General features: G+C 40.8%; 1 protein-coding gene across 3 annotated transcripts; it reads right to left on the bottom strand.

The window, feature by feature from the left end:
• Positions 1-225: 225 nt before the first annotated feature.
• arsh (arylsulfatase family member H) lies at positions 226-24,310 on the bottom strand. 3 transcript variants are annotated; one of them, XM_031896685.1, is made up of 10 exons: positions 24,240-24,310; positions 14,753-14,902; positions 13,182-13,303; positions 9,592-9,717; positions 7,741-8,164; positions 6,817-6,953; positions 4,678-4,806; positions 3,895-4,057; positions 2,121-2,242; positions 226-788 (listed from the first exon to the last, which is right to left on the bottom strand). In XM_031896685.1, exons 2-10 carry the CDS (start codon positions 14,893-14,895, stop codon positions 445-447), a joined length of 1,710 nt encoding a protein of 569 aa, XP_031752545.1. In that variant the 5' UTR covers positions 14,896-14,902; positions 24,240-24,310; the 3' UTR covers positions 226-444. The 3 variants fall into 3 exon arrangements, with proteins under 3 accessions (XP_031752545.1, XP_002941046.2, XP_004911799.1); XM_002941000.5 differs by having other exon boundaries at positions 24,236-24,283; XM_004911742.4 differs by lacking the exon at positions 24,240-24,310 and adding an exon at positions 20,149-20,391.
• Positions 24,311-24,896: the final 586 nt, after the last annotated feature.

Genomic DNA, 24,896 nt, shown 5'->3' with positions numbered 1-24,896 from the left:
TTGCCTGCGGCTTTTTTTGTTGTGTGCGTATTTTTTTTGCCGTGACTGCGCCTAATTGGACGCGGCCCAGCCCAATTTGATGCAACCACAACTTTTTTTGAAGTGTAATAATGCGGAGATTCGCTGCGAATCCATGCCTGGCGAAAAAAATCGCTCATTACTAATGCTAAATTCTAATTCAGAATGGTCCTTACCCAGTGTTAAAAGAAGCAAAACACCATAATCTGTATGATATACTTCGAATTTGTACTTCTGGATAGTGAAATACAAAATTGTAATTTACCCAATTACAGTATCTCATGGAAAACATATATTTAAAGTGCTGAACATTTTTTTTTTTAATTTTCTGAGCCTTCAACACTACTGAACTGAATACTGTATACTCACATTTTTGCCACTTAAAGATCCATGGAATTAGAAAGAACGCTCTAAAGGATGAGCTGCTCATTCTTTTTGACACCAACATAGTGGAAAAGTCCCACAGCAAGGCTGTAGCCTGGGGTCCCACATATTGTTGAACTTGTACAACTGTTGAGGCACTGGGTGTAAAGATATTTTATGCATTGCCACAGCTTGCTCGATTTCTTGCACCACCTCCTGGTATGGTCCCACGTCATGTGGCAAAGGATTTTTCTCAGAGGGATCACCAGAGAGATTATAAAGAAGTGGTGGATCATGGAGTATGACGCCATTGCCAGAGCATGAGCAAAATTTTGTTCCATAGCAGGCACCGGCTCCTTCTGGAGTGAATTTTGGGGACATGTAATGAACCTTCCAAACTGTATGATCTATAATAGAAAGAAGTATGAAAGAAGTGTGTTCCATCTCAGAGTGAACTACAGGTTGATATCAAAGATAAGCACAAAAACAACAACATATAGAAGATTAGACAGTCATCACATAGAAACATTATTAGACAATGAAATATTACCACCATCTGTTATTAAATGATTATGTGGAATTAAAAATGTATATCTGAGATTAGATGTGATGCTCAGAGATGTATTACAGGTGATGCATTGTATTAAACCCTGGAGTGAGCGCTACAAGCTTGCGATCTGAGAGACAACAGAAACTGAAACAACTAGCAAGAAAGCCGAATTCCCTGGGCCGGCGCATGCGCATTAGAGTGAAAAGCCAACTTTCTTGTTAAAGTTCAGCTTTTCACTCTGATGCGCTGAGCGCCAACGCGGAAGAAGGAAGCGATCATTACAGGTACCCCAGGCTGGTGCTGTTCTCTCCTAACAGGAGCACCAGCCCGGGGTAAAAGGTAAGCGATTAAAGTCACTTGGGGGTGCCTAACATTTTAGCACCCCCAAGTGACTTAGCCTTTTCTTCTCTTTTAAGGTGATTGCAGAAAAAATTTAACTAATCTTGTGCTCAACGTTTTTCCTTAGTCACTGCTTTATTTTTGATTCTAAAAATCTCAACCAAAAAACCCCCAGCTCAAACGTCAAATTGTTAGCTTCTACAGAATTGCAACAGGTATTGGGTAGTGAAGTATTTAATTTGAATTAATGAAAAAAATCTAATTTTAATTTATGTTCACCATGTTTGTTTGTCATTGTAAAGGGTTGTTTTTTATTTTTCAGTTGCCCTCCCTCTAAAGAATAATGTAATGTCCATTTCTATCCACCTACCTTGGCTGGAAAATGTTTCCCTCCTGCACTCCGATATGTTTCAGTATGCCTCTTTAATCACCTCTTTCTCTCAGTGCCTTCCTCTTAATTAGACTATGAATCACCTTTCTGCAGACTAGGCCCCCCAAACTGAATGTTGTATTCAAGGCGAGGTCTCATCAGTAGTAGTATGTAACCTCCTCTGCATATTTATTTTGTATTTTAATAAGGTAAAAAAGAAATATCGGCTAAGTAGAATTGCACCCAATCTTTGTAACAGCTTTTCCAGCACTGAACAAGTATGTCTCTCTCCCCATGTTTGATTACAGTGTAATACAATAAATCCTATGTGCAGACTGGATGGTTTAGATCCCCTTTAACATAGACTGCCCTTTATGTACAAATGAGTTTTAGAGGAAGAAGCAAATTGTTTTACTCCTAATTGGTGCATATGTTATCATTGTGGTGTAAGGCAAAGATAGAAACTGAATGTATACTTACTGCTCTTTTGATACCATCGGACAGTGTGCAGTTGGTCTGTGCAGTAATGAAACATAAAGTCGTGGGGTGACACAGAATCCAATCCTTGCATCAGAGGCACCAGGTCTTTACCGTCAATTATTCTGACATGGTGAAAATGACAATTATTTCATGCTAAATACAAAAACCACATGGTTTACACACTAAATATACAAACAATTAGCATTCACTTTATAAAATCTAAATACACAGACCACCCAACCCTCTTCATTCCACAGTAAAAACCACATGAGCTCTACGTGCTTATCAAATGAAACAAACCCTCAGCAGAACACTCGTGCCATGGTTCTGTTTATGTGATAAGCACTTACATGTCCATATTACACTATGGGTGGCAGTGGGTTACTAGACCAAACGCACACTTGATTACATTATTACAAATATACTGTATACATATGCTGTGCTTAGATTTTGCAACACAGATCAAATTGTGCACCCGAAAATTGTAATTCCATACAAAGTACATGCAGTTTGCTGTGTGTAAAGCACAAACTCACTTGGGGGGGCGGGGTGCCACCATTCAATAACCTTGGACCCCAGACCACTATTTCTCTTTGCTGTAAAACTATCCAGCCTTGGGTACTTTTTATGGGAGCCATGTTTACTCTATTTACCATGGATAGAGGTGGTGCACATTACATTCAAACTACAAATATCACTATTGTGCACATATACTGATTGAGCAAGGAATATGTGTCAAAGTAAATTTGGTTGCCCAGGGTCCCCCCGTAAATTGGTCTTTAATTGGGGCTCATTTATAAACACTACTCCTGGGCAGTAACGTTTAAAAATCAATCAACGATAAGCATTTTCAGCCAGCTGCAGTTAGTACAATGGAAGCAAACATCTGATTGGTTGCCATTGGTTACTGCCCAGAAGCAAATTTTCCCCTATTGTCCTTTAAGGCAAACAATCACATAAAGTATTGAAAACTTGTAATAAGAAACAGTGCTCTGGGAGTAGAGGGGCCTGAGGAGCGAGAGGTGATGTACTGATGTGCCGGGGTGGGCTTGCAATGTGCGATGGTGACAAGTGGGGGAGATATTGGTAAAGTTCTAAATGCAACATGATGAAAATCATTTGATAAATAAGAATGCATCAGATCACAGTCTTGCTTAGTTTAACTGTTATTTGCTGTATGTACATGCATGAGTTAACTCAACAATACTCATTTCCTGTACAGAAATTCAAGAACATTTAAGTCTGCAAAAGCAGTGCAGCTCTGTATTCATGTGGCAGATGGAGTGCACAGGCCTTTGGCCATTGTGCTACCTGGAGTCAAAGTGCAAAAAACATGGCGACTGTGCCTAATTTTTGCAGTTTGTACCTTGCCCTGCATGTAATAAATGACCCCTCATTTCTTTAATACAGTTGAGTTTGCATTTGATGTGTTGCTATGAATATAAAAAACTACAAGTATGACAACTTACTGGTGACACATCACAGTGTGAATGCTTTGAATCTAGGAAAATAAAAATAGGTCTTTGTCCCAAACAACTTACAATCTAAATGAATAATGGGTGATTCAAAGGAGAAATTTGGGGTTGATAAGTACAGCAGGGGACAGAGATAGGCACCTTGGCCCAAAACTCCAGACAATTTGCTTCTTGTTGATATGATAGGATTAAAATTCCAGAAGTAAAGGTGAGAAAGATAGACTGTCTTGCCACAGCCTCTTCTTGTACAGTGTAATAATTCTATTACAAAATGGGAACATAGAGATTAACAATCGTACCTGTCTTCTGGTAATTTGCCTCCTCCAAGTTTGATAACTGTGGTGTATATATCCATGAGGCTTGTAGGTTCATCAATGATGGTATTGGCAGGAAACACACCAGGCCACCGAAATATCCCTGGTACCCGTATTGCCCCTTCTAAACCTCCAATGCCTTTCCCTCCTACAGTACAGAGAATGAAAGTCCCAAAACAATTCTAGCTCAAGAAAATGGTCATCGTGTGTCCATGTACCAACAGACTGCACAACCTCAATTTTCTATAATCCACACATTAAAAAAAAATTATGCCAACACAATATGAATCCTCACTCAGGGCACAGGCATGCACATATCATTCCCCCTGAGCCCTGCGCAGGCGCCTTGCAGCTCCAGTACTGCTGTGTACAGCAATGACGTTCGAGTCACATGAGGCTCCTATATGTCATCAATAAACTTTCCTGCTCCTCCTGCCTGATCTGCTCCATGGCGCAAGCGCCTTTGACTACACATGTTGGAGGGAAGTAATGTGTGGCTAGGCAAGATGGTGCCTGCAAGCTCTGGCTCCATGTAGAAGAAGATAACATCAGTGCTGGTAAAGTAACCAAATAACTGATTTTTGGACAGGGGGTGATAACAATTGTTTTGGGAGATACAGTATATGGTGTTATGTTTTGGTCTACTTTGAATTATCACTTACATTTCTTTGTAAGTAGCCAGCTTGAAACTTAGTTTGGTCATTTACTGATATATGTAGTACCAAATAAATATGGCTATATACAGTAGCTTTCATATGGAGATCTTACCTCTATAAATTCCATTAAAACCTTGGCTTTTAGAATTCATGCCTTCTAAATGTGCCCCATGATCAGAAGTAAAATAAGTAAGAGTATTATTCACCAAGCCTTCTTGATCTATAGCACCGAGGATTTCCCCTGAAATGACACAACATCATTATAAAGCATTCCTTTATGAACTGGCAATCAGTATTAGAGCCTAATATTGAGCTGCATGATCAGCTGTAATCACCCACAGTGCTGGTATTAATACTCAAGTGGTCACTCAGTTTCATTAAGCAACTTGACTGCCAGTAACATTATTGATTGAGAAAGATGCATGATGCCTGGTATAGCAGCGCATATTTGCCTGATGGTCCCACATTGAATTATTTGATGCATAGAGAAAAACAATTTGTTCAGGAAACATTCTTAAAAAAGAACTGCTGTTTCTTGCTATATAAAAGAGGAATATGTGAACCATACCACCTTTTCAATACCTGCTCTTCTGCCTTCTGCAGTAACTGAGATGTTGTTAATTAAAATGTACAAATGGATATTCTCATGCCTAATTGCCACCCCTAGGTCTCCCCAGTCAATTATTATTATTCTGCAGCACTTTAAAGGCATTCACTTCAGTCCCTACTTCAGTCCTCAGTAACTGGATGCTCTGTAGCTAATGAATGTGAGAGCCGGCGGCTCTTTAGCAAACTGTACAGAGTCTTAAACCGGAACTCCAGGATAGGAGCGCAACAAGAGCAATTTTTGGCCAGTTTCATGAAAGTTTGACCTGAAATGTACCAAAAAAGCCAATTCCTTCTATTTTACATTACAAAACATCCATTAATGCACTCTAAAAAATGATGGTTTATGTCCCCTTTAATGCTTTTGGAACCTCTAGACAAGACCACATCTCCGTCATCAAAATATACACACTCTGTATGACTGCAATGCGTTTCCTAGAGAGGATTATGCCATGTTCTCAAAGGAAACACTGAGGAATTGAACATGAGGGGGGATCCCAAACAACTTTATGTTGTCACTTAATTACAATTAGGGATGCACCGAACCCACTTTTTCAAGTTCAGCCAAACCCACTCTGAAGGATTCTGCCGAATCCCGAACTGAATCCTAATTAGCATATGCTAATTAGGATTGGGAATGGTTAAAAGTTGTTGACGCAGTGCGCACGCCAAAAATTTTTCCCCCCTAAAATTTAACCCTTTCTGGATGCTAATTAACATATGCTAATTTATGCTAATTAGGATTTGGTCGGCCAGGACAGAATCCATCAAAAAAAGCCTGGATTCGGCACGAATCCCGACCCTAATTACAATACTGTCCAGCATATCAAATTACAGGTTGGTATCCACCATGTGGAGCCACTGGCTAGTAAGAATTTATTATGGAGAAGTGCAGTTCAACTAATTCAACTAATTCCTAATAGGTAAGTAAGGGTAGGCATTGGAGATATTTGGGCCAACAATATGTGTGTGTGTGCATTTTACTGAAGAGATTTATGTTTTGATTTAAATGTTTAATGGAGATTTATGTAGTATTGGATTGGTTGCACTGAGGCAACATTGCGGCTTCTAATATTGTTTCTCTTGGCCTAACTAAACAATATTTGCAAGCAAAAGTTTGCAGCAATCAATCTAACTAAAGCGCCTTCCTAAATAGTATTCAAGTTATGAAAACATAGAGAAGGGAATAGGCCTGTACAGTATGTAAGGCATCACAGTTTCTTCTCTAAAAGCAGGCATCGAGGAACTATCCAGAAATATTCTCACCTTAGATCTGGGTTGCATTGTGACAGTTTAGAAATACACCTTCAAAATAGCAGCAGTATGTGAAAAAATGCTTGTTTGACTCCAGCCTACTCAGCGGATACTGGGATGGTGGTTCAGTGTGTAACAGTGTGTCTAATCAATTGGTTCAGACCAGTAGGGGTAGGTGATATTATTCTATTGTTCTAATACAGGAAGAGCCTTGTATTAGTTATTTGCATAAGAAAAATAAATGTTTTTATGATTCATTTTTATTGCATTCTGTTAGTTTAAGAAAGAAAACTTTGACTAGCTTACAAGTCTTCCCTTCATGATTGTTTCAAGTAAATTAAGAGGTAAATGCATTTATCTCTAACCTCAGTTAATACAGATGTCATCTTACCAATCATCCAGTCCATTTCTTCAATGTTATCCCCATAACGTTCATGTTTGCTCTTCCCTCTGAACTTCTCAGTAGTAGAATGAGGAGAGTGGATATGCAGGAAAGAAACAAATAATAGAAAAGGACCCTCTTTGTTTCTAAAAGGGATACAATATAAAAATAATTTGGATATACAATAGTATTTTTTTTACAGGGACAACATGTATTTCATAGACATAGCATTTGCCAAGCTTTGAAGGCGATTAAAGCGATACTGATACGAAATAATTAATTTTCAAATTATGAATCTACATACTGTAAAAAGTTACCTATATGTCATGTTGATCTTTTTTCCCTGTTGGGGCTGGTTTTGTATGTAATTGTTGCTTGAAGTTCCTAAACCTGACAAACTGACTGTCCCTTCTCAGCCTGTCAGTTATAGCTTCTAATGCTAATGGCCTACTGCTGCACAAATATGGCAGCCCCCTCATAGAGGAACATGGGGGATCAGATAAGGAATGGAAAAGCATCAGGAAATACTTTTATGGCAAAATTATAAAGCTCATGCAAAGACAATGTTATGATAGATGTGAAAAAGGTTTCATTGCTGGTGTCAGTATCTCTTTAAAGGCATTTTTGACCTCCATGGTTCACTCTGACAGTGCTGTAGCAGTCAAATTAGCCCTCAAAATGTTTGTGTGTTTTAGAGGCCATAAATAGGCTATCCCTATGGAAAAGAGTCAGCAAGTGTCCCTTGTCATATATTTATGCCCTTGGGAAAGTTATTTGCCTCACAGAGGGAGGTTGCTGATAAACACAACAAGGCATAAAAACCAAAATACTGTATGCCATTAACCAAGGCTTCTGTGCTACTGGCGGCACTTCCAATTCTTGGTAAAGGGAATCTTTTGTAAATGTACACCTTTGCAAATAATGCTGTTTTACCTGCTGATAAATGACTTTGCTTCATTCACCATTTTCCCAGCTGTAGTTTCTAAGTCCATTGGCTGTTCAGTGATTTCAAAGTCCCTCATCAAGAAGCAATTCCAGTATCTTAAAAACGCATAGGCTGCAAACCAGTAGGTAAAGTATAAAACAACAAAGCAAGCAAAAATAACAAGAACTTTCCAGGAAACTGGAAGTAATCCCATTCGCTTAGAAACCATAGCTGTGAGCAGTGTCATGGCAAATAGCTGTGCATAAAACTGCAGTTTTGCCCTGAAGGGTACATGGATCTCACTTGGCATGGATTCTTCGCAGTCATTTATAAGTGTATAAGTCAGGCCATAAAAATAATCAAAACCATGATTTAGTGGATGATAGCAAAAGTCATTCTTGGATCTGCAGTTGACTCCCAGGTGCCATTTTCCTGTTAAAAAAGTAAATAAGAAATAGTGTCCAATGTTGATAAAAACCAAAAAGCCACCAGTGCAATTTCTTGGGGTTGTATGGGGCCCTGGCTTCAGTAAGAAGTGCATTGCTTGGAATGATACTAAAAGCCTGCCCATTTGAATGGAAAATATACCCTAAATGCCAGTAGGGTTAGGGTTCATATTACTTAATGAGCATAGGTTATTCACCATAGAGAGTAGAGACCCCATTTAATCTATGCCAACCCCCCAGGATGTGTTGCTTTTCACAATGTTACCTAGTTTATTGCACTGCAAATTTTACATGGAACTTTGCACATGTGTAATACTTGCTTGAAACTGTAGTGATTTTTGTGCCACAAAATAACTGCTTTGTCAGTAACATATTTTATTCCATTAACACCGCTCACCACACCCCTGACACTTGTGGAACACAGAGCTGCTTTTCTACCTGGTCCTGTCAGTCTCATAATTTTACAGGGCTGTCACTTTCTAAGGCCTCATTCATGGGTTCCCTGCTCCCCAACTTCCACTAAGTTTATGGTTCTAGGCTTAACTGAAGCTTCCCCCTTGCCTTAGACCCTCTAGCCTTTACACTCCTCTGCTTTAAAGGAGTTGTTCTTTGGGAGTGGCTTTGTGAATCATTTAGCTTTTTGTTCAGCATTTTGGATAACAGGTCCCATATCTGTATAAGTACTATACAGGCGCTTCTCCTGCATAGTACTGTCTATATCCTGTCTATATTCTTTGGGGCAAGCAATCCATTCTGCACCCATAGGGACAATGATAAATCTTTATAGCCAGGGAGTAGCAAGTAGTAGCTACTAGCCTGCCTATGTGACATTGCTGGCATCACTAGTAATTAATGGGCTTGTACTTGTACATTTGGCTTTTTGTTCAGCAGCTCTTTAATTTGAAATTTCAGATTTTTTTTGCTAGGATATAAATTACCCTAGCAACCTAGCAGTGGAGGGAATGAGGTACTGGAATATGAATAGTAGAGGCCTCTAGGGTCAGCGACCCTCATTTGATAGCTGGAAACAGGCAGAAGATGTAGGCAAACAATTAAAAAACTATACAAAATGAAGACCAATTAATATGTTGCTTGTTCTGTGTCAGAGCTGTGAATTCTATATCATACTAAAAGTTAGTTTGAAGGTGAACTCTCTCTTCAAGACTGAGTCCATCAAGCAATCACGTCCCTTCCCTTTTATAGACTATGGAACTAGGAAATACCTATAACACATGTTGTCCAATGGGAATACCTCCCTCCCACAGGTTACCACCATAGGATTCCTGCACAGAAGGGGATGTTAACTCATTCAAATGACAGAAAAATGTATACATAACAGAAAACATAACAAGCAGAAAACAGTGCCAATAATTTCACATATTATATATATAGTAATTATGAATAAAAACAAACCTATAATCCCGGTTGTGTAACCTTGCTCCTGCAGTATTTTGGCAAATGTTGTTTCATTTGTTGGGAGACCTCCAGACACAGCGGACCACATCAGAACTAAATAGCCTCCCTCATGTCCAGTCATTCCTAGGCGAGTCAAACATACAAGAACAACATGTAACTCTAAATGGTTCACATAGACACTATATAGAAACTTTGAAATAAATGTATATAGAATTTTCCTGGATTTAACATTTGCAATTGACAAGTAGGAGAAATGATGGTAGGGGCATTACATCACAAATATCATAGTCAAAGAGTTCTAATGGACGACTTACAGAACCCTATACCCTCTATATAATCATTTATCCTATATCTGCTTTGTGAACTTTAATAGACGTCCAACAATGGTGCAACGAGATACTTAATTGTCTAACCTTGTAGATATGATAGACACAGCATTTTCTAAGGAATTTGTTTTTCTATGAAATAATACTAAGTTTACACTGGGAAGGATGGCATCTGTCCTACAAAGTACTGTGTGCAAGGCCACCAATGATACTGCTGACTTTGGCGGTAGAGAGGCCTCCCTCTATAAAATCCTCTCAATGGATGGCCATACATGGTAAGATTTACTAAAGGTCCTTAAATGGGAGCTAAAGCTCCATACACACATGTATTTGTACACTGTATGGCCAAAAGTATGTGAACCCTGCCAGTCCAACATCTCACTCAAAACTGAAAGGTACAGGTATGGGACCTGTTATGCAGAATGCTCGGGACCCAGGGGTTTTTAGATAAGGGGTCTTTCCATAATTTGGATCTTCATACATTAAGTCAACTAAAGAATCACTTAAACATTAATTAAACCCAATAGACTTATATTATATTATGGGCTTGGGTACAAAGAACTGTATTATGATTATAGAGACATAGGAAATATGTTTTAACATTTTAAATTATTTTATTCAATTGGAGTCTATGGGAGATGGCCTTTCCATAAGTCTAAACTTTCTGGATAATGGTTTTCTGGATAACAGATTCCACACCTGTATTAATATCAAGCTAGTCTTGTCCTTGATACTACCTTTACCCTCTACTCTGCTTTCCTGCTCTAGACCCTTGTAAGCTTTACACTTTTTCTCTCCTGCATTTTTATTATAATTTCCTATCCTTTCCACCCCTCCCATAGTATGAAACGCCAAAAAACATCAGTCTCCCACAAGTGTAGCCGTAATGATAATCTGTTATTTTAGCTGCACGTGTAACAGGAGTCCAATCGGCCCAACAGCTGCACGGCACATAGCGGGTGTGGCGGGTCTGACAGCCCCAGTTGGAGTATTGTATCACTGCCTGTGTTTGTCTCACAGAATGACAGCTGGGGAATCTTCCACCAAGGATAATGTCCCACTGGTTGCCCCACTGCTATATACAGTATGTACAGTAACATAACAGCAGATGTGATCTCTATAGGAATATTCACCTAATGATGTAGTTTAGTATTTGGCTGATTTTCCCCTTTGATAAATACATTTTTTGAAGAGCATTTGAGATGCATAGCAAATGTTTGGCATGTGTGTGCCCCAGGCGACTGCTGGCGTTTTTATGCCAGTTGATTAGTTCTTATAACTGCCTCCTACTGACTTGAAAGACATGAAAGTGTGACCTCTCCCCCACCCAAAAAAAAAAAAAATTTTTTTGGTAGAAAAGCACTCACACTTGTCTTTATTTACCATAAAAGGTAATGGGAAGAACTGAAGACAGTAAAGGACATTTCCATGCCAGCACAAACATGCTGGTGGGGAATATACTATATATTTTTCACTTTTTTATACCACAGGTATGGAATCCAAAAACCCCTTATTCATAAGGCTCAGAATTACGGGAAGGCCATCTCCCATAGACTTCATTTGAGCCAAATAATTTACATTTTTAAAAATGGATATTATTTTTCTCTGTTATAATTAAACAGTAGCGTCTACTTGGTCCCAACTAACATATCATTGATCCTTATTGGAAGCAAAACAATCCTATTGGGTTTAATTCATGTTTAAATGATTTTTTTTAGTAGAGCTAAGGTATGGAGATCCAAATTCTGGAAAGATCCCAGGTCCCAAACATTCTGGATAACAGGCCCCCATATCTGTATAAGACCTATTCAGGCACTTCTCACACCCGTCTATATTCTTTACGGCAAGCAATCCATTCTGCACCCATAGGGACTATGATAAATATTTATAGCCAGGGAGTATAAAGTAGTAGATGCTAGCCTCCCTATGTGACATTGCTGGCATCACTAGTAATTAATGGGCTAAAAAGCTGTTAGTCCTGTTTTATTATTTTTCACATATATTTCTGGTACTGCCTAAAAAACTGGGCCAAATTGGTGGATATTGTGTGCTATGATCACCCTGTCAGATCTGACAGCTGATGAGGAGAAACTGCAATGTAAAATGGTGAAATACTCTCTTTATCATGAATAGCCATGCAGTGGATGCAATAACCTATTTTCCCCACTAGGTGGTAGTGTCCCCTCTTGCTGGGATTTCACCTTAAGAAGTTCTAGACATGGAGAAAGACCTAGAGATTCCTGTCATTTGGAGGGGACAGAGAGCAGTGGGCATATAGGGAGTCGGAAAAGAGAGCCAGGTCTCTTTTAGCCTGTAAAATATCTGACAGAGAGCTGTCAGGGCTCGAGACTCAGGGTCCAGATGAAAGAATGCAAGTAGTATCTGCAAAGTAGCATGTAAAAGTTACTGAGGTCAGTTAGTAAAGGTAGTCACACTTTACTAGGGAGTGTAGTAAGGCAAGTGCAGTTCTGTAGTTTTAGAAATCCCTTCTGGTGGGGGCCCCAAGCAACAGAGTATCAGGTTGGAGAGTGACATAGGTAAAGCACTTCATCAACTTCCATCGCACCATGCATCTAACTGAACCTTGTTTAAAGAGACCATCTGCAATCTATTTGGATCATCTTGCCAACCAGGGTGCCAGTTAAGCAGTACGGTGTAAAAAAAAAACTGCCTGACCAAAATCTGTGTGCAGATAGCCAGCTATAGCGGCCTGGAATTACCCTTTAGTTTAGATGATGCCCATGTTCTAGTCGATGCAGTGACTTTTAAGTCAGTTTTCAAAAACCAACCCACTACTGTAAAGTATAAACAGATCAAGCCAATTTAGCCTGAACTGACTTTGGGAGGTACAAGTTGTGCCACATCCCTCTGGCCCTGGAACCACAAAACAGCAGGTTTGAAGTGAAGAGACTCCATCGTGATACAGAGATTGATCTATTTTCTGAGAAGGGGCTGCAATAGTGTAATAACAAAGTTAGTAACACTTAACATGCAGCCTCCAGCTGTTGGGCAACTACCATTCCCAGTATCCCCTGACAGCTGTAGTCCTGCGGGCTGTATTATATATAATGGGACCCCATGCAGGGTATTTTACCTTGTCACAAAGTAAGGGAAACCCTACACATAATAACTGTACAAATGACTGGTACTAAATATAAAATGCTCTGGCCTATTTCCCTCACTGGCCATCGCAGTTTAACAGAACAATAATTAATCATCATTAAAAATAAGTTGAATTTGAGCTTTTAGTATCAACCATACCAGATCTGATAGGGTATCGTCCAGTCAAAAATGCTGCCCTGCTTGGGGTGCATAAAGAGGCTGCCGCTATGTGATGTGTAAGTCTGACTCCTTCCCTCGCCAGTCTGTCAATGTTTGGAGTCCTGGAAAGTAATCACATTTATAAAAAGGACCAGTAAACCAGAGAGTGAAAATATATCCTTTTTTCCATTTAAAGTTTGTATCTGTTTGGCTATCCAGCAGCTAAAAATAAGTTCATTCTTTGCACCAGATATTTTTTTATCAGAAAAAGGTTTACATGTTATAGTTATGTGGAAATAAATACATTACATTTGACTTATGTTTATTTCTTGGTTAAGTACTTAAGCTTCCCTTACAGAGATCTGTGCCAGATTTGGCCACCCATGCAGTAGATTAAATCAGGCTGATCCAGTCATTTGGTACCCTGCGACAACTGGATCATATGGAGGCCTATCGTGGTCCATCAGGAGAGGGCTGCATCACTACTCAGATGGGGTCCTTACCTGGCTACATTTTCAAACCTGCCTGATAAATATCTGGCCCATTGTCAGCTATTTTCACTATGTACAGACTGATAAGTTGGCAACTTGTAGTGATGCGTGGGTAGGGCAAAAACCTGCATGTTTACCTGCAGGTCAGGCAGGTTCGGCCTGACATCCACACAACATTTGCGGGTCATGGGTGGGTTCTGGCTAAGCTATTTCTTCTCCCCTGCCTTCATCCTTACTATACCTGCTGCCACCTCCAGCAGCCTCTATTTATAGGCACGCAGCTACTTTGCCCCACCCCCTTCATAAAATCAGAGATGGGGCGGGACGGGTGAGGGTCTATAAATCGAGGTGGATTGCCGGCACAGTTTGGACGCAGGTTGGTAGCAGGTTAGGGTGTGGGTTGAATAGTTGTTGACCCACACATCACTACAAACTTGGTCGGTGGGGGCGATGTAACATGCAGTGTCTCATGGTTCAGCTCTTTACCTAGGAAAGTGGAACAGTTTGGTGGCTCTGAGCATAGGGTATAGGGCTGCTGGCCATTAAAGTGTCACAGCCTCCCTGTGTCATTTGAGGAGTTCATTTACGGTGGAACCCCATTTTACGTATCTGTATCACGTTTTCCCAATATCATGTCTTGTCTTTGGCACTGGTAAACCATGTTCTTTCCTTCCTGGAATTGATATTTTCCCAGATTTTAAGTAGATTTTTTGCGGTCTCCAGGAAAACATGAAAGGGTTCCACTGTATATCTAATGATATGGGCTTTAGCTGCTTCAAAATATACCTCTTCCCACCTCCAATGTGTCCACTCTGTTACACTGCATTCACCCCAGGCCCGGACCAACCCACTAAATAGTGACTGTCTATGGCATCTTACAGCAGCCCCTCTGGCATTTGCCAGAATCCTGCAGTCAGTCTCCTGTATCTGTCTCAATCCTAAACAATCTGAATTGGTTCCCATTCACTCACCAGGTTTTCTCCATTCATCACACAACAGCATCTAAATTTCACAAATCAAATCACAACAAATAAAGGAAAATGCTGTAACGTACCACAATTATTTTTGTCAACAGTTTACCTTAAAGTGTTATTTCCATAGCAACCAACTTCTCCAATGCCAAGATCATCCGCCATAAACAATACAAAGTTGGGTTTGTTTCCATGTGTTTCTGGTATGGTACTGGCCCAGAGAAGCAAAAGCACTGCTGGAAAGAGAGCCATGGTTTTCCTAAAATGAAACATGCGATACAGAACAACACACTTGAGAAATAAAGTTAAACATACCAGTCTGATGTATCAACTACAGGTCTGTACTGTACTATGACCAATTCTAACTCATCAGACAGTGTGTTGGTTTGCCATTCACATACTCCTACTTGTATCTTCATGAATTAAATGGAGGTAATAGGTGAGCATGGGGCACATTCGTAAATGAGCCCTGTGCTAGACTATATCAGACATATTATTAAAAGCAGGCAGATAATGGGTTAATTTTGTGACTTTGACATCATGGCAGGCTCAGTAATGTCCTCATAAGAAAGGCATGCCCCTGTATTAAATCATCTTATGTGCCGCGCACTCTAGCAAATCATTTGGCTGATGAAAGCTGTCAAAAGGGAAAAAAAGGCCAACCAATGACCTGTTTTATTATTTTTATGAGATCATCAGCTGATCCGCAGCTTCACAAGCTCACACTTTTGTGTAGCCAACCAGCTAATTGGCCCATTAGTCACACATGTAGGACCCGTATTTTAAAGGAAAATATGCCTAAGGCATGAGCTTCTCTGTGTGAAAAAATGACTTTGTATTAATCACAAATATATATGCTTACAAAACTTACAATAAAACTTACAATAATTTCAATTATATGCACATCTTTGCCCATAGCAATAACACAACACTCCTGCATGGCTGTTACTTGGGATGGAGGCTGACCATATGTGACTCGGTGCCATTTGTCTACAATGGAATTGCTAGTTGGGGGACCCTCCTAAGGGATCAGAAATCCAGAAGAAATCTAAAAGAAACTACTGGCGCCTTGGGTATAGAAGTCAAACATGTAAACCCCCCTCCCCACAAAAAAATTTAGTGAACTGCCTCTTTTAAATCTTTAAATACCTGCCACTCCAGTTGACAAAAGGTTAATAGTAAGGCTGCAGCATCCACTTAATCACTTGGGATTCCTTCTCTTCCTCTAAACCACTCAGCCCCCTCCCTTAGATAGTGACTTTGGTTCTTTGCTTTAGCTGTGCACTCTGCCAGAGTAACAGAGTTTTTCTCCTAACCTCCTGTCCTGAGCTCATTTTAAACATTACAGGGTTTAGTCCAAGCAGGACCTTTTATCAAAGTAAGTTCTGCCTGTTTAATTCTGCATTGTTCATTGCATATAATTTACAGTGCACATGTGTGAAGGAAATGGCCACCAGATGAAAGATGCTATTTGTTTTAGGAAAATGTGACGGTGCCTGCACATGAAGGGGATATATGCAATACAAATGGTGTGGTTTGGGTGGGGGAGACCTGCCCAACTTATATACATGGTAGGAAAATGTAGGGTTTACATGTCCTTTAAGACAAAAAAGGGCTGACTTTACAAAAGTGAAGGGAACTAGAGACACAATTTAGTGCACATTGGCACTATTTACATTGTTCTCTTGTGTCCATACATGCTTAGCACCCTGCTCTGATAAAATGTGCACGATTGGGTCCATGAAGGCATGGAAACACTGTAATAACCTTCAGCTGGACCTGCCAGTAATTCCATGGCCAGTGTCAGATTGGGGTGTCTGGGGCCCATCGGGGCTGTCACCTCTGGGTCACCTCATCCCAGTCACAAACCAAGGGAGCCCCAGCAGTACTACACTTACTTGATTAGCTGGGCCCCCCTGCTGTGAGTGAGCTGCAGACCTCAGAAGGGAGAGCAGGAGCTCCTGTGCCTCCATGTTCTGTACTCTACACAGCTTTCTGTGCTATATAGGAGAAAGTCCCGGTAAAGCCGCACAGGGATTGGATGGGCAGGAGGGGAAGTACAAAAAGATGTGTACAGAACATGCAGACACAGGAGCTCCTGCTCTCCCTTCTGAGGTCTGCAGCTCACTGACAGCAGGGGGGCCCAGCTAACCAAGTAATAACAGCACCTGGGAGCACGACTGGGTCGGCAGCCCAGGGCCCACTGGATTTTTTCCAGGTGTCTCGCCAGTCCGATTTTGTCCAGACAATTTCAGTCATCTGGAAATTAAAACATTCTGGTTGCAAGGGTGTAATCTACCCTAGCAACTGGGCACTGGTGTGAATGATAGACTGGAAGATGGATAGAAGAGACCTGCATAGAAAGAGAAGTAATACAAAGTAGTAATACAGTTTGTAGACTTACAAAGCAACAGGTTTTTTTTGGCGCTGGGGGGTCAGTGACTCATATTTGAAAGCTGGAAAGAAAAAAAGAAAGATACTGTAGGGTCCCATAGGGTTAAATGTCCCCTATGGCTTTAAATCCCTACAGGCTTAGTTCCCTTAGTTGCTGGGCAGAAGGGAATGTTGGGCGGAAGTAAGTTCATTTGCACATAGATTCCAATTTCAAGCAGGTATGGTGACCACTTTCTGCCTCACTTTGATGTAGTGCTGGGAGAGGAGTGGTACTGCCTGTTTGGTTCCACCTAAGGGTAGGTGTCTGCTGTGAGCCTGGGCCCAAGCCCAGTTAAAGTCAGAGAACAGGGCCCGTGAATGGGGCATTAGATAGTGGCAGGTGTAGCTCCCTTTATAGTACCACTCTAGGGGTGTAAGGCAGTTAGGGTTGAGCTAGAAAGAGCAGTTCTGAGCTCCTACATAGGACTGGCAGTTTTGTAGGTATCTCTCCCAGGCCATATTGCCTGTAGTGTAGGGATCCAAATGGAAAGGGAATCAGGATAGGGAATTTTCTGGGGTGATCCAGGCCACTATGGGGTGTGGCAGAGGTGAAGTGAGATTCCTGCCTCAGGAGTGTCAGCCTGTATTACACTCTGTATGTGGTGTTGCCTGTACCACTTCCCTCAGAGAAGCTGTATTGTGAGTAAACCCTGTGGATGTTTAATAAACACTTATTTTGTTGTTTGCAAGAACCTCTGGCACCCTCTGTTTTTATTTTTGTGTATAGCAGCAAGAGAGGTGTAGTTGCACAACACCCTCACCTTCCTCTTCCATTTAGCTAAGGCCCATTCTGGGTGAGAGAGTACAGTGTAACCCATGTTCTATTGGTACTAGTTTGGGAAAGCAGTTATTGAGCTGAAATAGAGGTTACATTACTAAAATGTAAACTTTTAACTTAAAGGTGAATTACCCCTTTAGTGTATAATTGTGACTCTGAGATAAGAACCATGAAAATAGTATCTTGCAAAGAACAAAAGCCTAAAATGAATGACTAGAAATTCTATATTTTATACACTGCTCTGACTTTACCAGCCCAGAGGATATAGCAGTGTTGTTCCTCAGGAGCTCCCCCATCTTCTGATCCTATTAGGTCATCGTTTGAGTGATTAGTGCTTTGGGCTACATTGGAAAAGCAACCCTTAGGGGCTGGCTGAAATCATCGACACATTTCAGAAAGCTAAGGCTGCATCTTTCACAGAAGTTGATACTACAAGTGGCGTAACTATATGGTACTGGGCTCCCCAGCAAAAAAATCTTTGGAGGGGCCTGTCGCATACCATAAGCCTCCATCTGGTCGTGTCCCCCACTTGTCTTCCCACCCAGTCGCTCATAGGTAAAAGAGATTTCTCTACAGCTATAGAGAAAGCAGACCCTGCGGGCTGGGCCACACTGCCCCCTGGGTACCCCTGAAACCCCCGCAGGGTCTGCTTCTTCTTTAGGTATGCTACTGTCTACGAGGCTGAATATTAAACAAATCTAATGCAGGTTTCACTAGTTTTAATGCTGCCATTTAATGTGAATCTGAATTAATTACTAATCACCTTTGTAAATGTGATATTCTATATATACAGTATATTGAGTCGGTCCCTAAGCTCAGTAAGTGACAGCAGCACAGAGCATGTTCGGTGAATCAGCAGAAAAGAAGATGGGGGGCATCTTTGGAGGCACAGATCTTCCCTGCTAAAGGGCCGTGGTGGACCTGGGAGAAAGGTAAGCCCATACATATTTGAACATGCAATGCATGCCAGAAAGCAGAAATACAGCATGGCCTTGTGAGTTTTTAGCATAGCATTTTGGGGTACCACTATGCAATGGTGAACCTACAGGATACTGATTATTTAACTTTCTGCTTCTGCTGCTCCCCAGTTTGCAATTTAAACCAACAGTTTAAAATACATTTTTCTAGTTACTAGGCTTACTGACCCTAGCAAGCAAATGCCATTCAAGTGTAAAGCAAAGAAAGGTAACCGATTAGAAACCCCAAAACAGGACCAACTACAAAGTTTCATAGAGATACAGAATCCAAAATATTAATAATGGTGAACATCCCCATTAAGCATAAGAAATATAGACTGTGGAACACCTAGAATACAGAGAAATACTGTACATTTCTTCACTACACACATCATCGACCAGTAGGGGTCACCAGAATAACAGCCATAAACCTGCAACCACTCTCAATAAGAATGGCAGACCAAAGAATTAATGCACCTATATTAAAGGTAATCAGTTCAGCCCTTTCAGCTGGATTTTCTAGAAGTGCCCTTGGTTTTTCACATCTTTCAACCTTTTGACTATCTGATATTTATATCTCCTTGCATTCAGACATCCTTGTTATGCAAAAAGATTTATAAGGGAATGTGCAAAGCTGATCTTCATATGCACACTTTAAACTCACTATGCACAAGAAGTACTAATTCCTGGCAGATTTCTAATAAAGTAGATACAGCATCCCTCTGCTGTGAATCTGTGGAGGAACCAGGCCAGACATCAGGGCCGAAACTAGGGTTAGGCAGAAGAGGCACCTGCCTAGGGTGCATTGATTGGACGGCTCCAGGCAGGTACCTCTCCTGCCTACCCCTAACCCGTGCTTCCTTCTCATTGCTTCTCATTGCCCCAGCCGATTGTCGCCGCCACCCCTGCCAGACATGGCAATCTATGGATTCTAGCAACAGTTTCCCAAATCTGCAGCTGCACATTATATTGCAGTTTGTGAGGGCAAAGCAGCTACAAAAGTGCCTATCATCTATAGCTGCATTGCAGATTCATTTCTGCCTCATAGCAAAATGTATCCCATCCAAGCACAGTATGTGTGGGGCACATTCTTACAAAAATACGGGCATTATATGTAATAGAAAACTGGAAGACTATGCATGACTAAGAAACACAAACACATTACAATAAAAAAAACAATAAGAAATAACTTTTTGTTCCAAAACCAAAAGTTAGAAATGACAATACAAATGCATGGAAACTGGACACCAGTGGGATTTAAGAACCATGACAAATTGCACAGAGTGAGATCTGTATCTGTATTTAAAAGGCAGAGATGTGCATGAAATGTATACTCACAGGTGCAGTTCTGAATCTGGTAACCCAGGCAGGAGTATAGTCTGCAGCTGCACAGTAAATTCTATTATGGTGGGCGAAGCGGTTATGGAGAGACTGATCCTAAAGCCGATTTTGCGAAACAACCTAATATTTCTCTGGGGACTTTACTTTCCAGTTCAGTGGATATTCTTTACTCCGTCAATATTCAATCTGTTCCTTTTCTGTATGCATGCCTGAATACTGACACATGGCTAATAATATACTATATGAATGTGTAGCCTAACTTCACTTGTTCTAGGAGTCTTTTTATAAAAACTTTCATGATGTATTTATTCACTTAAGAGGTCATGGGATCACCACTGGCAAGAGAAATCAAATGTTTGTCCAATGGTTTACCAGTTCTGCTACTGTTAAGAGAATCAGTGACCACTGCTCAGTGCAAGTGATTTGTGGCCACAGTTTGTTGTCCCTTGACAGATGATATCTTCCACTGCTAAATGAGAGAGAATTAGGAGGTTGGTGGCAACAAAGGAGACACCTCCATCTGACTGTGAATTAGTCTGGATCATCCGTCATCCATGTATGTGGCCAGATCAATGGTGATATGCAAGCTGTAGCTCAACATCACCGCAAGGCTTTTGTGTAATAGTTTTAGTCTAAACATATGATCAATTGTATAATATTGAGGGCATAATTATCAATGGGTGACAAGACAGTTCACCAGAATAGAATTCCACATCACTATTCATATCCAAAGACTTAGGCGACCTCTGGCAAATTGTGGAAAATTGACTGTTTAACCTCTGATAAATATGTCCCTTGCTGTGCAAGTGAGATTGATTGCTCCACATGATATCTCAAGGCCCATCATACACACATATATATATATATATATAGAGAGAGTATAATGTACTATTTACTGCAATTTATATGGTTATATACTGCTTTTATAAAGGCCTGTTTAAACACAAATTTCCCTAAGTGCACTACCTGATTTCTGGGATGTGAACAAGCTCCTCTGCTTTTTAATGGCAGAGCAGTCCATAGTATGAAAATGTACCAGTTATAGAGATTTAATTTACAGTTTGGGCCATATATAGTGTTGAATATGAGATAAAGTAATTGTGCATGTTTCCTGTTGAATCTGCTGATGCTGTTCTAGGACTAGAGTCTTATGTATAAGGCTTCATGTTGAATCTGCTGCTATGTTTTCTCTGCTACTTTATTTTTACTGTGTTATGGAGTTAGCTTCCTTTTAAGCATTACAGAATTACTCCAGCAGCTACTTGTCTGTGTTACTCTATATTCCATGGACACAACAGATTATACAGTTTGTCCGACACTATGCTGCCGCAAGGTTCTCCTCTCTCCTTCCCTGACATTAAACTGGTAGTTTCTCACATGACGACTGAGATCTGGTTTCAGCAAGTCTAACCGAGACCTAAGACTGCGGCCCATGAATAACATTGCAGACGTGCAGCTTGTAGTCGCATGAATTGCGTTCCGATAGGATAACAAAAACCTTGCCAGTTTATGCTGCAGGGATCCACTGTCGTTTGTCATTGACCGCAGTGACTGTTTCATAGTTTGTACAAATCTTTCAGCTTACCCGTTTGTTGCAGGATGGTATTTATTTGAAGTAGTATGTTTAATTCCATTGCGTTTCATAAATAATTGAAACTCTTCAGAGATGAACTGGGGACCATTATAACTGACAATCTGTTCAGGAATTCCCGTTCTTGCAAACAGGGTTCTCAATATATCAATTGTATATGAGGTACTAGTAGACTTCATGCCGAAAACCTCTTGCCATTTTGAATGGGCATCCACAATAATGAAAAACATCAGTCCCAGAAATGTTCCTGCAAAATCAATGTGTAAACGGTGCCAAGGAGCAGAGGGCCATTCCCATAGGTGAACTGGAGCAGGTTGTGGCATAGACTGTACCTGTTGACATCCATGGCACTTGTTCGCCAGTGCTCTATTTGCTGATCAATTCCTGGCCACCACACAAAACTCCTAGCAAGTGACTTCATTTTTACTATGCCCAGATGGCCTTCATGAAGCTCATCGAGTACTCTTGATTGTAACTTTTTAGGAATAATAACACGAACTCCCCACATTACACATCCTTCATGTATAGTCAGTTCATGTCTGCATGAGTCCTTAAAGAAGGCGCATTTTTCTTTGTTGGTTTTTAGCCCGTATTCTTCCAGCTGTGTCAAAACCCTCTTAAGTTTTCCAAATGTTCTGGTTCATCTGTACCTGTCACAATTATGTCATCCAGATAACATTTAGTATGTGGAATGCCTTGTAGGACTTGATCCATGGCCCTTTGCCATATGGCCGGCGCAGAGGCTATTGGAAATACTAATCTGTTGTATCAGTATAGTCCTTTTGGCGTGTTGATTGTAAGGTAGTGTTTGGCATTTTCTTCTATCTCCATTTGTAAGTAGGCTTGTGCAAGATCAATTTTGCTGAATTTTAGTCCACTGGCAAGAGAGGCAAAGATGTCCTCAATCAAAGGTAAGGGATACTTATCAGACTGTAGAACTGGGTTAATGGAAACTTTAAAATCTCCACATATTCTAACTGAGCCATCCCTCTTTATAATAGGCACAATAGGTGTGCCCCAGTCACTCCAAGAGACTTTTGAAATGACTCCATCTTGTTCTAGACGATCCAGCTCTGTGTATGCCTGTTCAAAGAGCCATCCAAGCCCCTCTTAAAGGCTTTAAGGGAATCTGTTATTACAACATCACCCAGCAGGACATTCCACAACCTTGCAATCTCAAGAACTATTTGCATTGGTCTTAATTCTGTTACTCAATTCTAATGGAAAACAACCACAACTTTGATAGTCCTTCTCAACAACTGTTGCCTATAACTTCACTTTATGCTCAAGGTGTGGCCTTAGCAGGGGTCTATAAAGAGGCACAATTATGTTCTCATCCCTTGAGTCAATGCCCTTTTTTTTTTATAAAAGAGAGTACTTTATTCTCTTTAGAAGACACTGCCTAAAGTTGCACAGTTTGTTATTCACAAAAACTCCCAAATCATTTCCAACTGAGGATACCCCCAACACAATTCAATTTAGTGCATAACTAACATTTATGTTATTTCTGCCCAAAGGCAAAATCTTACAACATGGAACCTCACCCTCTGTGTGGCACTGTATCTAATGCTTTCACATATTCAAAGCAAATAACATGTACTGCCTAGAGCACGGGTGGGCAAACTTTTTGGCTCAGGGGGCACATTCACTTACAGCCGGCCCAGCGTTATGCCAGGGCTGCCGTCAGAAATCACGGGGCCTCTCAGCTCCCCCCCAGCATCCCACAGCTCCACTCCCCAGCATCCTGCAGCTCCACCACAGCATCCTCCCCCCAGCGTCCTTCCCAGCATCCTCCCCCCAGCATCCTCCATCACCCCCCCAGGGACCTGCAACTTGGCTCCCTGCGGCGCGGCTCCCTGCAGCTACTTCGGCATCCTCAGACTTCTGTCTCCACCCGGCATACTTTTATATGGTTGCGCCCATGCGCGCTGACGTCACGCGCACACACAGGGCGCAACCAATCAGGGCCCATATTTCTTTTAAGGGGTGTGGGATGTAGTTTGCCCACCCCTGCCCTAGAGTCTAGACTTCTGCTCATCTTCTCTTAGAAAGCAATTAAATTAGTCTGGCAAGATCTGTTACACATGAAACCATGCTGGCACAAACACATAGTTTTCTGATTTGCAATGTATTCAAGTATTATATCTCTTATTAACCTTTTGAAAGCTTTCCTGCCTAAAGGGTCTATAGTTTTCAAGCTGAGAATGGCATCTTTTTTTGTAAAATGGCACCACATTCGCAATTCCTGGAAGATTAAGTTAAGTGGTTTGCTAAACATACAGCTATATGACATGATACCAAAGGAATGCTAAAAAAATTTTTTTTAAACCATATGAATTGTTAGATATAGAATCTACCTTAAATAGTGCATTTAAACATATTTGCATGAAAAATAGGGAAAATCTGGTTTCTTCCTGCAAGAGTTTCACTGTCTAATAAAAGAAGGAACATGTAAGTAATGACAGAGTCAGTGTGATATAAAAGGCAACATACTCACAGAGCTCCCGGCACAATCTTCCCATTGCTCCTGCCTGCTTCCTGGTTAGGTACAGGGGGAGTGGAAGGAACATAACAGAGCAGCAATATACATGACAGTGGCTGCATAACACCCAGCCAGCAGGGTTGCTGCTTTGACACAAGGGAAATCCTGAGCTCAAATATCCAACTTCCCTGCATAAATATATTATTTAACTGCACAATACTAGCCAACAATATTTATCCAACAGTTTTATCTTTTAATCCCAAAAAAATACATTTAGTTCATATTCATAGATTCATAGAGGCTACTCCGATACTTGCATGGAACCTCTAGCTGTTCCAGATCTAGAACTCCTTGAACCCCCTGATAAAAGGAATAGGAAGGAACATAAGCAGCATGAGTTATCCCCAGCCCTACCTTGGACCCATAACCTGAATTGGATCATAACTCAAATAAATTAAAAGCCAATAAGTTACCAATCACTACCTAGAGTACCTAGAATATTATTAGGTGGGTGCCGCATTACTGTGCTACCCTAACCTATCTGCCTGGAGTGGGAGAAACAAAGTATAGAAAAATTCCCTGATCTTTACCAAAGGGCAACCACACAGAATGACCAATAGGATGAAAAGATGAAAAGGAGATAGGATGAAAAGACAGAGATGAAGCCTCAAA

Source organism: Xenopus tropicalis, chromosome 2 (genome assembly GCF_000004195.4).
Source record: "Xenopus tropicalis strain Nigerian chromosome 2, UCB_Xtro_10.0, whole genome shotgun sequence".
Classification (NCBI taxonomy): domain Eukaryota; kingdom Metazoa; phylum Chordata; class Amphibia; order Anura; family Pipidae; genus Xenopus; species Xenopus tropicalis.
Note: the sequence above shows the minus strand (reverse complement) of the source record. Positions and strands in the feature narration are given on the sequence as shown.

Excerpts from the sequence above, each read along its gene's own strand:
- arsh (XM_002941000.5), bottom strand. The coding sequence starts at position 24,264 with ATGGGAAGATTGTGCCGGGAGCTCTGTGA. Across the intron at positions 14,903-24,235 it reads TTGTGCCGGGAGCTCTGTGA|GAAAACCATGGCTCTCTTTC; the intron begins GTATGTTGCCTT and ends GTTTCATTTTAG. Across the intron at positions 13,304-14,752 it reads TATGGAAATAACACTTTAAG|GACTCCAAACATTGACAGAC; the intron begins GTAAACTGTTGA and ends ATTACTTTCCAG.